The sequence below is a fragment of the Belonocnema kinseyi genome, chromosome 4 (genome assembly GCF_010883055.1).
Source record: "Belonocnema kinseyi isolate 2016_QV_RU_SX_M_011 chromosome 4, B_treatae_v1, whole genome shotgun sequence".
Lineage (NCBI taxonomy): Eukaryota > Metazoa > Arthropoda > Insecta > Hymenoptera > Cynipidae > Belonocnema > Belonocnema kinseyi.
Window position 1 is genome coordinate 3,954,326 of NC_046660.1, and position 16,574 is coordinate 3,970,899.

General features: G+C 33.5%; 1 protein-coding gene across 2 annotated transcripts in view; it reads right to left on the reverse strand.

Annotated features, from left to right (window-relative positions):
* Positions 1-14,774, reverse strand: part of LOC117170557 (brefeldin A-inhibited guanine nucleotide-exchange protein 1) — a 17,744-nt gene extending 2,970 nt beyond the window's left edge. Inside the window, exons 1-12 of one of the 2 annotated variants that reach the window (XM_033357385.1) lie at positions 14,318-14,774; positions 13,735-13,962; positions 10,351-10,862; positions 9,901-10,277; positions 9,408-9,812; positions 8,949-9,308; positions 8,553-8,864; positions 8,188-8,429; positions 4,103-4,383; positions 3,659-3,992; positions 2,943-3,539; positions 2,627-2,847 (exon numbers count right to left, since the gene is read on the reverse strand). In XM_033357385.1, coding sequence (XP_033213276.1) covers positions 2,627-2,847; positions 2,943-3,539; positions 3,659-3,992; positions 4,103-4,383; positions 8,188-8,429; positions 8,553-8,864; positions 8,949-9,308; positions 9,408-9,812; positions 9,901-10,277; positions 10,351-10,862; positions 13,735-13,858 — 3,765 coding nt within the window. In that variant the 5' untranslated portion in view covers positions 13,859-13,962; positions 14,318-14,774. Of the gene's footprint in view, positions 1-2,626; positions 2,848-2,942; positions 3,540-3,658; positions 3,993-4,102; positions 4,384-8,187; positions 8,430-8,552; positions 8,865-8,948; positions 9,309-9,407; positions 9,813-9,900; positions 10,278-10,350; positions 10,863-13,734 lie in introns of both variants that reach the window. The other variant, XM_033357384.1, reaches the window with a different exon arrangement.
* Between the last annotated feature and the right edge of the window lie 1,800 nt (positions 14,775-16,574).

Sequence of the window (16,574 nt, forward strand, 5' to 3'; positions counted from 1 at the left end):
ATATATTATATAGGTATTATGAATAATCCAAAAAGCTAAAATTTTAAGAAACATTGTTAAATTTCAACCAGGGACCTTTTTTTCTAACTAAAAAGATGAATTTTCAACAATACAAGTAAAACAGCTGGATTTCTCCAATAAAAACGAATTTTTGAACAAAATAATTAAATTTTCTATTAAATTGTTAAATTTTATAACTGAAAATATGAATTTTCTACAGCACAGTTAAATTTTCAACTAGAAAATTAAGTTATTACCAAAAAAGATTATATTTAAACCAGAAGGTTGTAATTTTTACTACAAAAAGTGAAATTTCGCCAGTAAAAGATTATATTTTAAACCAAAAAGATAAATAAAATAGCTGAACTTTTATTTTTGAACGAAATAATAAAATTTTTAACTGAAAATACTGTTTATACTATTTTTGGTTTCTGAAATGAGCCAGACGCCTGTAGATTAATTAATTAAGAGACCAAAGCGACCTGAATTCTTTGATTAAAATATCTATTCTGTTTAATGGGTTAAACCACTATAGAATTTTCAAAAAAATCGAGTTTTTTTGCTTAAAGGGTGTTTTAGGGTCTTGAAAATAATATACCGAATGATGCGAAGGCTGAAAAAAATGTCTAAATGTCTAAATGACTAAATTTTCAATTCTGCTGCAACGTCTCTCAGGTATGCGCCGGTGATTTTAGAATACTTGCAATTTTAAACGCGCTTTTCTCTAAATCACATTTTTTTTAACTGGCCGGAAACACAACTCGAACAAATCCTCACTGTTCGATCGGAAATTTCAAACGACGTACGTAGGATTTTTTTTATATTGCACTTTTTTCGTTATAAACAAATTTTTTCATGAAATTTTAAACTTTTTTTCAAAAGTGCACCAATTCAGGAAAAATCAACGTATCGAAAAATCCTACGCACGTCTCTTGCTGTTGTTCTATTGGGAATGGTGGTTTACCAATTCGGCACATGGTGTCGAAAAACGGAACTAGAAAGAGTAGGTGCAACTTTAAACATGTATTTTAATTTTTGCATAAAAGTGTTTTTACGATTTTTTTGTTAAGTATAAAACAATGATTGAATGCTAAAAACAAAGATTCGTAAAAAACAAATGGGTTCAGATAAAATTTCCATCTTATAGAGTGAAAAAACACATTTTTGTGAAATTGGTTTTTAAAACAAATAAAAATTATTTCATGCGAGTTTTAATGCATTTGAGGCTTAAATAAACTTCATATTAATGCATGCAGCGACAAATTTTATCCATATTATGGCAAGAATACGAATAATAGAAGACTGGAATTTAAATATGAATTCTAACCTAACTTTTAGACCAGATTTTTAAATAGTAAATATTCATGTATAAATTAATAAAAATTTACTTTGAGTTAATTTTAGCTTCAAAATAAATCTGTTTAAGTTTATAATCTTTTGAAAATCACAACAAAGAGAACAATAATCGTTTTTTTTTTCGAAAAACATTTCTGTCAAAAAGTGTGGTTTTTTCACTGTGTAATATGCAAATTCCATCTAAAACACTTTGTTTCCGATAAAGAATTTTTTTTATTATCCAAGAAATACTTTAAACTCCACAAAAAAAAAAACCCGTTAAAAGACGTTTATGCAAAAATTAAAATGTATCTGTAAAATCGTGCCTATTCTTTCTAGTTCGAATTTTCATCGCCATGTGGCGCATCGCTGTTTAAACATTCCTAACAAAATCGAAAAAATACTCGGTTTTTTGAACCAGGTCAAATATTGCGAGAGATAGACTTCAGGCCGTGGACGCCTTAAAAAAAGGCGCTGACGGAGAAATGCTGCACAGCCGCCATTTTGTCAAGAACGAATTTGAAAAAAAATATTGTCTTTACTTTATTATTAGTATTCTGAATCCATTTTACAAAATTTGGATTTATCTCTTTATTGGGCCAAAACAAATTCCCGAAATATGACAATTTTTTCTTGCTCTACAGTGGTTTAACCCCTTAAGTAATCATTCAAGTATTATTTTAAGAGATATAAAGCAATTCGATAGATTGTGAACGATTTTCAAGGTTTTAAGTTATTTAAAAAAAGGAGGTCCAGGGACTTGAAGCGCGCGTGCGTTTAGTGCTATTTTGAGCAAAAATACTTAATTTCAGTTCTAAGCACACGATTTAATTACTATAAATTCAGGAATTTTTACGAAAGGAAATATTCTTGATTGTATGGGAACGACTTGAAATATATCAAATTGATTCATTAAACATTTTTTACGTTTTTCGGGCTTTTTTTTATATTGCCACGAATGCATTTTGAACGATCGAAATAGCCTGGAAATGGAACGATTGGAATGAACCACGGAAGAGCTGTGCGTCGATGGTAGCGGCCATTTTAGATTTCTTCACCAATCGGTGAACCGCGTTACTCAGAATGAAGTACACTTCCGAGCATCCACCGAACCAGATTTTCTCGCAAAATGTAAAAAGTATACTTTTAAATCATTAAAAAAAAATATCCAAACTTATTTCAGAAAACTCGTTTCTTCCGCTGTTGCATTATTTTTTTGATATTCTTTTAATGTTTACTATATTGAGGTATTTCGAAGAAAGATTTAGATTTAGATTGAGATTATTCTCACCCAGGCACGATCTTCTTCCGAAACCATAACATTGTCATCCATCATGCCCTCGGCGAATAAGTTGGGGTTCATGTCGATGTAGCAGGCGCAGGCACGAATCAGTCTTATGGCTTCCATACTTGTATCGGGAAAGGACGCATTACAAGCAAACTCACTCAGGCACTTGACCGCATCTTGAAACGAATCCACCATGATGCTAAAGTCTTCGGCATACAATTCATCTGCAAACAAGTACAATTTTAGACATGACAAAAGAAAAAGAAAAAGAAAAACATATACCAAAGTTAGGCACTCTCTGTGAAATAATAATGCGTACTAATAATCTTTCCAGTCATCGAGAAAGCAAGTTCAACGACCGATTCGTCGCGATCGCTCGCTGCGTGGTGGAAAACACTGAATATATTTTTCCAGCCAGACCGAATGTTGGGCGCCTGGGAATGAACAATCTGAGCGACACATCTGACGACCATGTCCCTGATAATCGGCGAGCGATTTTTCTTCATTATGTGTTCGAACGGCCTGAGGAATTCTTTCTGGAAGCGAAAGTTCGCAAATTCTCCCTTCTCGATGAACTTGGTGGCAAGCTGCCTCAGCGAGTCGACAGCGAAGAAGGAAATGTCCTGACGCGGACTGCAGCCAACCCGGTCAAAGTGCTCGCCGATGACCTGCCAGATTCGAGACCACTGCAGTCTGATGCGACCCATATTGTAGTAAGAAATTTCCACTATCTTCGTCAGAGAGAACATGCGGGGTTGAGTCGGATGCGCCAATTCTTCAATCGAGACCTGGCACAGCGCCTTGACGAATTCCACTATCGCGTCACCATCGAGTCTCGTCGATCCTGTGAATATTCTGTCGACAGCTACGACCACGCTCTGCGAACTTGTCTCGCCAATGGATTCCTTCACGCTTGCTGAAAACAAAAAGTAAACAAATCAGCATACTTGCATTGCTTGGCGATGCAATAACAACAACAAAAAAGAAGAAAAAAACAGGCAAGTATAGGAAATATATTTAAATTGAGCAGCTTACGATCGAGGGAACTAAGATTCAGACTGTTGGGTTGATGCGAATTGTTGTAGGTGAGATTTGTGAGATTGGCAAGAGGCGAGGGAAAGTGAGGTTTCGACGGAGGTCCGAGAAGTTGAGGTCGCACTCCGGTTCCGATCAGCTGAGCGAGTTCCAGTTGCGATATGCATTTGACGACGTCGAGCCACGAGCTTCCGAGGTAGTTTCCATCCGTGTGTGCAACCGTTATCAGAGTCTTGATGGTATCAATATTCTTCGACTTCATTTCCGTTATTGGAGAATTGGCCGTCAGGAGGGTGAATCTCGCCAGTGCTTGAACGTACGCATCACGCTCCAACTGTGATTCAAAAATCAATCAATAAAGCCATAAAGCAATTGGACTTACCAAGTACAATAAAAAGCAGTTGTGAAGAATATTTTGGCTTTTCAAAGTTCAAGACTACCCACCGACATGTGAAAGATGCAGGCGATTCTGATCGCACAGCGGATCCCGTCCAAACACAACGAGGCGATTTCAGGATCGTCGCAGTCCTGAAGTCCCACACTGAAGGCAGCCAAGAAAGGAGTCCATGCTATTTTAAACATGGGCCTCACATGCTCGAGATGCTTTGCTGTTGTAAATGGAGCCTGAACGTGACTCACGGATTCCATTAAATTTTTCGCCGCAGTCGAAATCACCTCCATTTCCATATTCCACAAAAGACGTCGCTTCTTCTCACTCGATATAACTGAAATTCAATTTTTTTGTGAGTCAGTACACTGAGTGTAAGCAGCTGTATCAAATACACAAAGGCCTCACAGTTCCCATGGGACAAAATATAGGGACTAAATGGTACTTTTCCGCGCTTAAGCATAACAAATTCAGGATTAATTCATAAGATTTCAGAACCATTCAAGGTAAATTCAAGAAAATTCACATCAATTGAAAATAATTTTTTCAATAGAAAAAAACCCACTGATTTCCATGGAACTGGAAAAACTGAATGGAATTCAAAGGAATTCGCTGAAATGGCGGAGAAATCAAGATAACATTAAAAGAATTTAGGAATAATTAAATAAAAACTTTTAAGAATTAAAAAGAAATTTATTGAATCAATTAGAATTGAGTGAATTTAGAAAAATTCAAGTAAATTTAAAACGTTCAACAAAATTTTAAAGAATTTAAACAAGTTCAGGATAAATTAATAAAAATTCAGGTTGACTTCCAAAAACTAAGTTAAAATCTCTTCAATTCTTGGAAACCCCAATAATTTTTAGCCCAAAAAGAAATTCAAATTATTTGAAAATAATTTTAAAAATCGGAAAAATTCCATTGAATCCAATTTTAGGGAATTTAGAGGAATTAACGGAAATTGAAAGAATTCGATGAAATTCATGAAAAATCAAGCTGAATTTAAAAATCAATTAAGTGAAGTGAAAACAATGTGAAAATATGAAAAAATTCATTCAATTGAGTGAGCTTGAAATAAGTTTAGAAAAATTAAAGAGAATTCAAAAGAATTTGATAAAATACCGAAGAATTTAATGTGCGTTTCAAAGACTTCAAGATGAATTAAGCAAAGACTTTTTAAAAATCCATTTAATCGGATAGAATTGAGTGAATTTGGACAAATTTAAAACAAATATTTAAATCTTTGAAATATTCAGTTTAAAGCGAAAACTTTTTTCATTGGCAGTAATAAAACTGAGCTGAAAATTCAAGCACTCAGCGTGGAACTATTGAATTTTGCACTTTTAAAACTGAAGTTTAAAATTTTTTAATTCAAAAATTTTGTAATCAAATGCTCAATAATTTAAACGTTTAAAATGAAAGCTACTAACACTTTTGAAGAGAACGATTTGAAATTAAATGAATTTAAACTCCAAATTAAAAAACTTTAAACTTTTGCTCAAAGACGCAGATTCGGTTCAAAAAATAGAAATCCAACTTATCATTTCCAATGCTCTAAATTGAAGAATTAATCAATGATAAATTTTTAAAGCTCTTTAAATCTTTTTAAATATTCTCTCAAAATTAATGTTTTGAAATAAAAAATCAATTTCAATTTTTTCAGGAAATGTTATTTATTGTTCTGTAGGCTTTCAAAATTCTTGGATAGCTTCTAATTTTTTTGTTCGAAGTCTGCCAAAATCTATATTCGATTTCAAATTAGACCACTCATTTTTGGCACCGAAATTTGCTACATTTTGTCGGTACACGTAGACAATTTGTTTAGAATATTGGAAATCATTTCAAATTAATTTTGAATTTGTTCCAAACTTGTAAATATTTCTTCAACGATTCAACAATTTGACTTACAAATTAAAATTTTGTTATAAAACAATTAAAATTGTAACGTTGACAGTTTAGATTTCTTATTAGGTTTCGAATATTTAATTTACAATTGTTGATTTTAAATGTACAGATATTTCTAAAAGTTAAGTAATTCATATTTTTCTTATTTGAAAAATGTCGAATTGCATAGTTTAAAAATGGAATATTTTAGACTAAAATAATACTTGAAATTTAATAGAAACCTTTGATAATAGATTTATTATTTTGAAGTTATATTAAATATAAAAACAGTTTATAAAGTTTCAATCGAACATTTACATGTTTCTAACTAATAAGACTTTTCTATTGAAACACATTAATTTTTAACGTTAAAATCGAGAAATTCTAAAATTTTTAACTGATTCCGAATCGTCTTGTAAAATTAATTACTATTGGCTTTTTCATTCCATAAGTAAAATTCAATTTTAAAAATTATAAACTAATTTATATTCACAGTTGATCATCTACAAATTTTTTTAAAATCAAAAATCTTCTATTAAAAGCGCTTCTAATTTTTTATTGTTTAAACCTTTAAAACTGTATTTTAAAATTAATTACATTAAAATTTAAAAATCTAAAATGGAAAATTTGGTAAGTGAAACATTTATGAATTAATCATTTCTAAACTGAATGATATCATAATTGATAGAAATAGAAAAATCAGTCAAAAAATAAATTCAATGTCATTTCCCGGATTAGCGGCCAACCTGTTCTTTAAATCTCTTGTAAAAGCCTTGAAATCTTTTAAACTACCCTAAAATATTTCAAAGTTTTTGAAATTCCTTCAAACTTTTAAATAAAAAAAATTATGTTCAGGGAATTTTTTTTTTAATTTCTTAAAATATTTCAAATGCTTTGATATCTTTTGAAATCGCGTAAAGCTTTTTAAAACTCTTGCAAAAGACTTTGAATCTTTTAAAATACCCTTTAATATATAAAATCCTTCAATAATTTTTTTAATTGATTCTCAGGATCAATTAAATAAAGACTTTTAAAAATGACAAAAAAATCGTTTAATTAAGTAGAATTGAATTAATTCAGAAGAATTTAAGTGAATTAAATTCTTTTTAAAGAATTTTAAATAATCAAAAGAATACAGGATAAACTAATAAAAATCCAGAGTGAATTTAAAAAAAAGAAGAAAAAATGTCAATCTTTTCAAATTTTGGAAAGTCTACGAAATATCTCTTTTTTCTTGAATAAATTCTTCAAAATTCCCTAAAAGCTGTAGATTATCCTGAAAGTTTATGAAATGAAGGAAAAATCTCACTCTAGAAACTATTAGAGTGACCCATGTATTAATAAATTCCGTAAAATTCTATGAAATCTGACAATATTTCTTGAAATTCTGGAAAATTGATTAATAGTAGATTATGTGCCTAGGCAGTAAAGTTGAACTTTATAAGAGGATGTAGAATTAAACGTCAGAGCCGAAGGCAGGGTCGGCACAACTGCATACGAGTATAAAAAAACTTTACTTCCGTGGTTCATACGATATACTTTATCTGAAACGGGCAGAATAAAAACTCTTTTATCTGGAAAACGGCGCTTGATTGTAGCGCATTCGCAGACGCGAGGGGTGACATTGGAAGTCCAAAATTTACTTCGCAGTTAAACTTTGGTTTAAAATCAATTCTTCCCACTCTTTTTTTTTTTTTTTTTTTGATTTCTCACTCACTTCTTCCTCTTTTCTGTCACTTTATCTGCCGCTCGTCACAGTACAATAAAGTGCCATTTTACTGCCGCTCCGCGGGCAGATAAAGTGCGCTTATTCTGCCAAATCCAAATAAAATATATTAAGAGCTTTAAAATCCCTTAAAATCATTGAAATCATCGGAAATCTTTTAAAATTTTTCAAATATATTAAAACTTAATAGGTCCTGTAAAATCATTCCATTTCTCGCTAAATTCATCAAAAGTCTTTATCTTAAAATATTTCAAACGCATTGAAACCCACTCAAATGAATGAAATTAATGAACAATTTTTCTGGATTTTTGTTCCTGTAATTTCCTGAAATACTTCCAACTAAGAGCTCTTGAAAATGTCTTCGGCGTTCAAAAAAAAAACCTTCAAATCTTAAAAATCCCTTCAAATTATTAAAACGTATTAAAAATGTCCCGGAATCTTGAAAAATCCCTTGAAATATTTTAGAAAAATTCAAGATAATTCGGAAATAGGTATGTACCTTCCAGGAAATATACATAAATGAAGCGCTACCTTGTTTTCCAGGCCTGTTTGGATTTGATTTCATTTTGATTTCGTTGCCAGCGATCTCGTCATAAATTTTCGACAAGTACTCCTCGGGCAAATCCTCATTGTCGCTAATTCTTCGATTTAGTTTGATATACTGCTCTTTGGTCATCTTATTTTTCACCTGAGGCGAGTGCAAATCAGTGGTGAGCATAATGATTGAAAATCCTAAAACGTAGGCTGTGTCCGCACTGGTGAACAAACCGTTGCTGCGACAAAAGATACGTCTCTCATTAATAAAAATCGAAACGTAATATACATATGTCGCATGTATCATCTCAACTGAATCCCCTCTTTCGTCGTTTGTTTAAATGGTGTGGACAAAAACTTACTTTGGGTTGCACTCGCAATATCGACTCGCAAACTTCTCCATCAACCGGTCGATCTTCTGCGCCTCTCCGGGCAGTCGGAATCCCTCGAGAAAATACCTGAGGGCAGTGACCAAGTCCCGCTGAGCAAAGTCCATCTGGTCAATGTAGTTGTACATGACCACGTTGTGATTGTGATCGCCGAGGAAGTCGCCAATGGCGGTTTTGTCGAGACGCTCGTCAATGTGAAGCCACCTGGCTATGTCGGTCGGCGAGGTGCCCAGCAGGTTTTGCTCCTGCAGATACTGGATCCCCTTGCTTGGCTTGCGATTGAATCTAAAAAAGGGATTCAAAATTGCAGATTCAAAACAAAAGAAAAAGGCCAACAAGAGTGGCGCATTTTTGCATTGCGGGCTTTACATCTCGATTCCAGCCTCCCAGACTTCCTTCTGCTGCTTCTGCACTTCGTACTGCTCCGGCGAGTCGGGCACTTCCTTGTTTCCAACGAGACTCGAATTCGCAGAAGACAGACTTCCAGCACTTCCATATCGCGGCAAGGCAGGTGGCTCGAGGGGCGGATCAGGCGGCTCAGTTGGCAACTGCTGTTCCGCGGGAATGCTGGGATTCACGTAGAGATCTCTGCTCCACTCGACCATGCACTTCAGGATGGACACCAAACACTCCAGGCCCCTTATCCTCATGGATTTCTCCTGATTGGGAGACGCGCCCAGTTCCAGAGCATGACGACCTTGCGCTATTTTTGATAAATCATTAACAAGCCTGAAACAGTTTCGACATTGAATATATATTGATGGATGGATATGCAACAACTGACTCTTTAGGATAATAGGGTAAAAATCAAGAAGAAAAACAACTGACCTTTCAAACAAGTTGGCCGCCGAGAGATCACAGTCATAATTTACGTATATATCGACGACACTCTGTGCGTCCGCACAAATGCGAGTGAGGGCGTGGATCACCATCCACTTGTGTTCGAAGGAACTACTCGACGTCTCGAGTATATTCATGAAAATCTCCTTGAAAAATACTTCTATCTGCATCTTCAAGTGCACCTTGAATCGAGCCAGGAGAGCGAGGAAGAGAGCCAGCGACAATTCGAAAACTTCGGGAACAGAGGAGACGCCATTTTTCGACAGCGCCACACACAAATACTGTTTAATTGCAATGACAAACATCTCGTTGGACCTCAAAATCGGACCAGCGTTTTGTAAAATACCGAGGAGTAATTGTAGAGACAAAATTTTTGATCGTAGCTCGTGAGACCTGAAGACAAATATTTCTAATCAATAAACGACATTGTCCATTGAAAAAAAAAAGAATGAACCACCTATATATAAACAGAGACACTCACTTGGGGTCTGGAGTTCCATCAGGCAGAGGTTTCATCGAGAGCTTGCAGAGAGCTCTAAAAACTAAAAAGGCATCCTTCTGCAAAACATGCGTGAACTTGGCCGTCACCATATTGTCGCTCTCGACAACCGCCTCGTCTGCGTTGTCGTCTGCAGGCACTTGGTCCACACTCGCTGCCTCTGAAGGAGCGGGGGTTGGAGGATCTTCAGGAATAGCCGTATTGACGACATCCTCTAAAATAGATTTCACTATGCTCTGAGCCTCGGGCACGCTTTCTGCCAACGACTCTTCGCTAACTCTCACCTCGCTTTCCACTTCCGTCACCGAAGTTCCGGAAAGATCGGGTTGCTCCAACTCCGACTTGATGTGCTCCTCCTCCTAACCAGGAACAGATTGATGAGTAATTTTTGTTTGTTTGTACTATTAGTGTATTTCTAAATAAATTGCTCACCGCTTGAGTCTCCATTCGGGCGAAAATGACGTTGATCATCTGCGTGAGAGTGGCACGAGCCGTCGTCTGATTGACCAGATTTCTTGAAGCGAGGTAGACATTGTAAACGGTGCGTATGGTCAAGAGAACTGTTCCCTCGTGAACTTCGACATGTTGACTGGTCATGACTGTGAGGAGGGCTTTGATGATTTGCAGCTGCACCCCCTCGTCCGTCTGTGGACCCATGAAGCAGGCACACAGGGTCTCGACAATGCGAACTATCAGAAGCTTGCTCGGGTCCGTGGAGTCGGGAACGCTGCCCGTCAGATGTCCATAGGCTATCAGCTTTTGCAGACAGTCCAGGGAGGTGACGACAATTCTTGGCGATTTGCTCTGACACGCCAGCTCGAAGGGGAGGAAATACTTTTCGGCAGAAATGACACTCGAGTCGCTCTTCGGCTGAGGCAGAGCGTTAGAGATTGTTTCTTCGCTCTGAGAATTCGGTACTTCCTTGATCTCATTGCGCAAATCCTCTGCAGAGCATGGGGCATGATTTCAAAAATAATCAATTTCAAGTAGGGATTCGAACGAATTTAAAGGCATTTTTCGATATTTGCCAATTATTTCGATAAACTTGAAAGAATTTGGCTAAAAACTAAGTTTAGTCTAAAGAAGTATAAAAGCATAATGAGCCTACGAAGGTACAATGTCAAAATTATGCGTTAATCATATTTTATACAAAAAAAAAAGAAGAGGAAAGTAACGAAACTTTCGTTACGTTCCTTTATTTTCAGGTAAATTATATAGAATTTGCGGAAATAATTGGAACATGTATCTGAAAATGCCCCTTAATTTCGTTCGAATTCCTGATTTCAAGTTTAAGGAAATGAGGAGGAAAATAAGTGGAAGAAGCTATTTTGAATAATTTGGAACTTCTTAATCGATTATTAAACTTTCTTTTCTTTCTAATTGAAATACATAAAAGTAATTATTAATAAAAACTAAATGAAAATAATTGTCATTGTTATAGGATAATTGTTATAAACAAATACACTCATATCTTATTTCTGGACATTCACTTGTTGTACATTTTTCAATATAGCAAATTTGTTTTTCTCTGCCGAGTGACTTCTTTTTATCTCAAAGAGTAATATTGTCACAACAGTTTTGACAAAGTAGTGTAACTTTAGCACAAGTAGTTGAATTCCAAACCAATAAATATGAATTTTCAAAAGAGATATTTCTATCAAGAACACAAATTCTCAACAAATAAATTTAATTTTTAAACAAATCACTGCATGTTTAAGATAGAATTAATATTCCACAAATAAAAAAATCTACTTTTGTAACAAATAGATCAATTTTCAACCAATAAAATTAATTTTATACCGAAAAAAAACGTTTTTTAAGAAAATTGTCAAATTTTAACAAAATATTTGAATCTTTAATGCCAACAAAATTAATTTTTAATAAAGCTGTTTCAGTTTCAACCATGTAGTGGAATTTTCAACAAAAACAGATGATTTCTCAACAAAAAATGTAAGAATGGATATTGCAAACAAAGAAAATTCAATCTTATATAAAAAGAAGTTGAATTCAAACAAAAAAATAATTTAAAAAAAAAACAGATCACATTTTAACCAAGAACGATTTGTCAGTCAAGAAAAAAATATCATCCTAATTGTTGAATTTTCAAGTAAAAAAAAATTAATATTGTACAAAACAGTTAAAATTTTAACCTGGAATTATCAATTTTCAATGTATATCCCAAAAAAGTACTACCAAAATAGAACTAAAGTACCAAGGTGGTTTGAAATTTTATTAAAAATTAATTTCTTTAATTGAAAATTCGTTTTTCTTTGTGTTATTTTTTGGTTGTGAATTCATCCTTGTAGTTAAAAAATTCCCATATTTTCATGAAAATTCAAGTATTTAGGTTAAAAAATACATTTTTTATAGAAAATATAATTGTTTTGTTGAAGATACATGTATTTCGACAGAAGATTCGTCATTTTAGATAGAAAATTTATCTTCTTTTTCTACAAAATTCAACTCTTTAAATTTTTTATATTTATTTAAAAATTCGACTTTTTGGTTGAAAATTCATGCTTGTAAGTTCAAAATTCAACAATTTGATTAAAATTTTAAACAATCATGTTAAAAATTAAACTATTGTGTTCAAAAGTCATCTTTCTTGGTTTAAATAAACACTTTTAATTAATAAAAAAATACTTGTAAGTAATAAGAACTTGTAAAAAACATAAAATAAATGATGAATTTTTTCAGTAAAAAAATTATTGTTTTTAACAAAAGAGATGACTTTTCCACCAACGAGAAGAAGTTTTAACTAAACTGTTGAATTTTCAACCTGGGAGACAGATTTTAATTATTTCGTTTTTGCACATTAATTGTTTATAACGAACAAAATTCGCTAAGAATTTTGAGGTAACAATTCCACAAGTTGTGAAAATCGGCTTTCGGTCAAAATTAAAAATCGAATTTTCAAATTTTTGCAAAAATAAGAACTTGCTCCCGCAGAATGGGGAGTGGCCAATAAGATTAAGAAATTTTTATTAACGGCAAATTATTCTATTCCTAAACAACCGAAATTTAGAGTCAACAATTCTTCGTTAAACCATTTGTTAAAAATATAACATTAAAAAAAAAGACAATAAATAATACTATGTTCAAGAAATATCGATGCTAAAATTGCAACGAAAATTAAAATTAAATTTTGTTGTTGAAAATAAACAGTTTTTAAATCCAAAAGTATGAATTAGCGATTTAGTTTATGATTATTTATAACAATGAAAATTGTTCTCGTTTGTCATAATCAATTATTACTTTACGTAATTCAACTCCATTAGTATTAATAATTTATTCAAACATCGAAAATGCCACAAATGTCAGTTTTATCCATTAATTTGTTTATAACAAGTAAAGAAATTAGAGAATTTAATCTATAATGAAAATTTTGTTTTCACAAAGAGAATATATAATAATGCTATATCTTTTTGAGAAAATATCAATAAACGGAGCACAGTAGGTAGCACAAATGTGGAAAATTATAGTTTTTGGTCAATTTCAATCTCAACTAAAAAATAAGTTAAATTTTTGTTTAAAAAATCTTTTCAAAATTATATAAAATTATCTAGAAAAAGAATATAAAAAATAGCATACTCAAATAAGATATATGCTTGGTTTTTCTTTTAGATTCAGTTAGAAGGATCGTAAATATTTTTGTTAGCAAGTTCATCAGCAGGATGATCTTGAACTCTTGAAGGTACACTACAGTATCTGATTTACATACGCATGTGTATGCCTATTCCTCTCTGAATTTTAAACAATCAAAAGTAATGATAATAATAATAATAATTATTATTATTATTATTATGAAATACTTACCGAGTGCAGACTCGCACGCTTTTCTGAGTTGAGAAAGATGCGACCTTTTGACATCCCTGTCGGCAAGGATTTTTTCAAGGGCTCTAACGATGAACATCTCTCTGGTTTTTGAATTATTTTGCATCGTCAATAGTGACAGCTCAATCCACTGATCCCCAGCTCAAATTCTCGAAATCTCAAAATCTATTCGTCAAAACGAGCCAGGCGAGTTCAGGAGTGTGTGGTAATCTAATAACAGGTGAAATCCGTGAAAGTATAACATTGACGACGTAAGCAGCCTGCTTCTTCTTCTTCTTCTTCGATTAGGTTAATCGTTGTCGTTGTTGTCATTTTCGAGCACACTGGGGAGTGTGCAGCAGTACCGACTCTCAATTTCATGTGACAAATAACGTTCATGGTAGCAGGACAGACAGAAAACCCGGAAATATCACAAAGAGAATTAAGGACGTGTACGGGTGTCGCGTGAAAAAGTAAAAGGACAACAAAACCCAACCAACCGAACGAGCAAGGACAATTATTAAATATTGAGGGACGAGACGTTGACAACATTCAATTTTGTAAAAGGAAAATGTAGCGAACTAACAAGTGAAGAGTTGTTATTCGATCCGCTCCTTCGTCGACCACCTAACCACCTTTCCACTTTACATATTGTTACATATGAGCAGTGGTAGCAGGATTGAATCGGGCCCTGCTGCAGCAATCATGGATCATTGTATCGTATGGTGTAACACTGATCCACTGACACCACTCACTGAAACTCAACTCAAACTGAATCGTGATCCCATCCAGGGCTCTAAATTTCAGTCCTTCCACCAGAGGCGCGAACTTCACTTGTAAATATTGCGGGATTTTTACAATTTCCCAACTTTTTGACAGATTTTTTTTTGAAAAAGAATAGGAAACTGCTAAAAAACATTGATGGAATATTGATGTCTGAAAACTCTTTCAGATTGACAAAACTTTTTTTTCATCTCTTTTGACGTCTCTCGATAGATAAACTCAAATTAAAAAATGACATAAGAACAAACTCTAAAAAATAAGACGGTTAAGATTCTGCTAGCTCACAATCAGATTAACTGAAAAATTCCGTAAAATATTGCTTTTTAAAATCAATAAAATATCAAAATTAAAAGCATTTACATGGAAATATTATTTTTTATTTCGTTTGACACATTCACGTTTGACGATTTAACTTTGACATTTGCTGATTTGATTCTGCTGACCGTGTGCCGAGTGTCGACACTGCAGATGCAAGGTCCGTCGGCGTCGACTAGTGCTCTCAGTGCTCGTAACCAGTGCCCCAAACTCTTCTAAGCATGCGTCGCGCTTGGTCTCTGATTCGTTGCTGTTCGCTGCTTTTAGTAAAGCAGGTATAGTGCCAACGCAGAATAAGAAGAGAAGTTGCTGTTCGCACGCAGTTTGAAATAATAAAAAATAACATTTTTATTGTTTATAGTGAATATTGTCATTTTAATTTAAATAAATGTTTATTAAACCGATATTAATGAATCTTGATAAAAATAAAAATGTATAAAATGCGGAGACAGAGGCTGGTCATGCGAGGCATAGCCGCAAAAGAGCGAAATGCGTGCGAGGTGAGGCGCAGCGAGTAAGGTTAAGCTATAGGAGCGAGCGGATTAGTTATAAGGTGTGGATGGATGGTACTTTGTGAGACGTAGTTGTAAGAAAATTCTGTAAAAAAAATGAAGTGTAAGCAAGTCAATTTCTTAAGGGAAGCAGGCCGAAAAATAAACGTTTATCTATCTATAAATGTTTGTATCAATTAATATAATTCTATTGAAAAACAAGATTGTCAATGCATTTTAATAAACTTTAAATAACAAAATTTTCGAACGATGAAAGATATGCAAGAAAAATACAAGTGAGTACCGAAGGATATTTTTTATTTACACAGTATGCACTTAATAAGTTTTTATTTTCATCAAGATTCATTGATATCAATCTAATAAATATTTATATCAGTTAAAAATGACATTATTCATAATAAACAGTAAAAATGTTATTCTTTAGCATTTCAAAATTGCGCGCGAACAGCAACGAATCAAATACAGAGCGTAACGCACGGGTAGAAAATTTCGGGGCAATCGTTACGAGCATAGTGGTGGCTCTCCCATGTATCGTTTAGAAGACATTTAATTTTAGTGTTGGGGCCAACGCTAGATGGCGCTAAGAGTCAGTAAAATTCACTGCGCATGTGCAACCATAATATTTTTAATTATTTTGACATCTCGAAAATAAACATTAGTCGCGGTGTCAAATTGAATTTTTTATTATAGAACACCTTCTAAAAGTTGTATTGTGTATATTGTTATAGGTACTGTGTTTACTATTTCATGCGCATTTAAGAAAATGTGTTGATTGATAAGTATTGAATAAAAAAAGAAAGTACTATTTGCTTTATTAGAGGTTAGGTTTTTATTTTCATGTTTCAAAGCAGTAACAAATCACTCACAGGTGATATAAATATAAGTCACTTTGAAAGATTAAGAAGCAATTTCCCATTTACAATTTATATCATCACTATCATAATAATTTATTATATGCACAGTATTTGCAGTATTATTGTTTTTATGGAATTTTGAGGAAGTAGAGTTTGGAAACAATTTCTGTGAGGGATCTGTAGGTTCATATACTTTTAGTGACGGGGGCAACGCTAAGATGGCGCTGATTTGGACCTCTTGTAACGATCGCATAAATTTGCATTCCATCCGCTAGGAACAGCACCGTCGCTTCCATAGAATGCGCGGCTTCGATTCGAAATTATAAAATATTCGTGCGAAAAGTAAAAAGATTGGCAAGCAACATTTCAGGGCAGATCG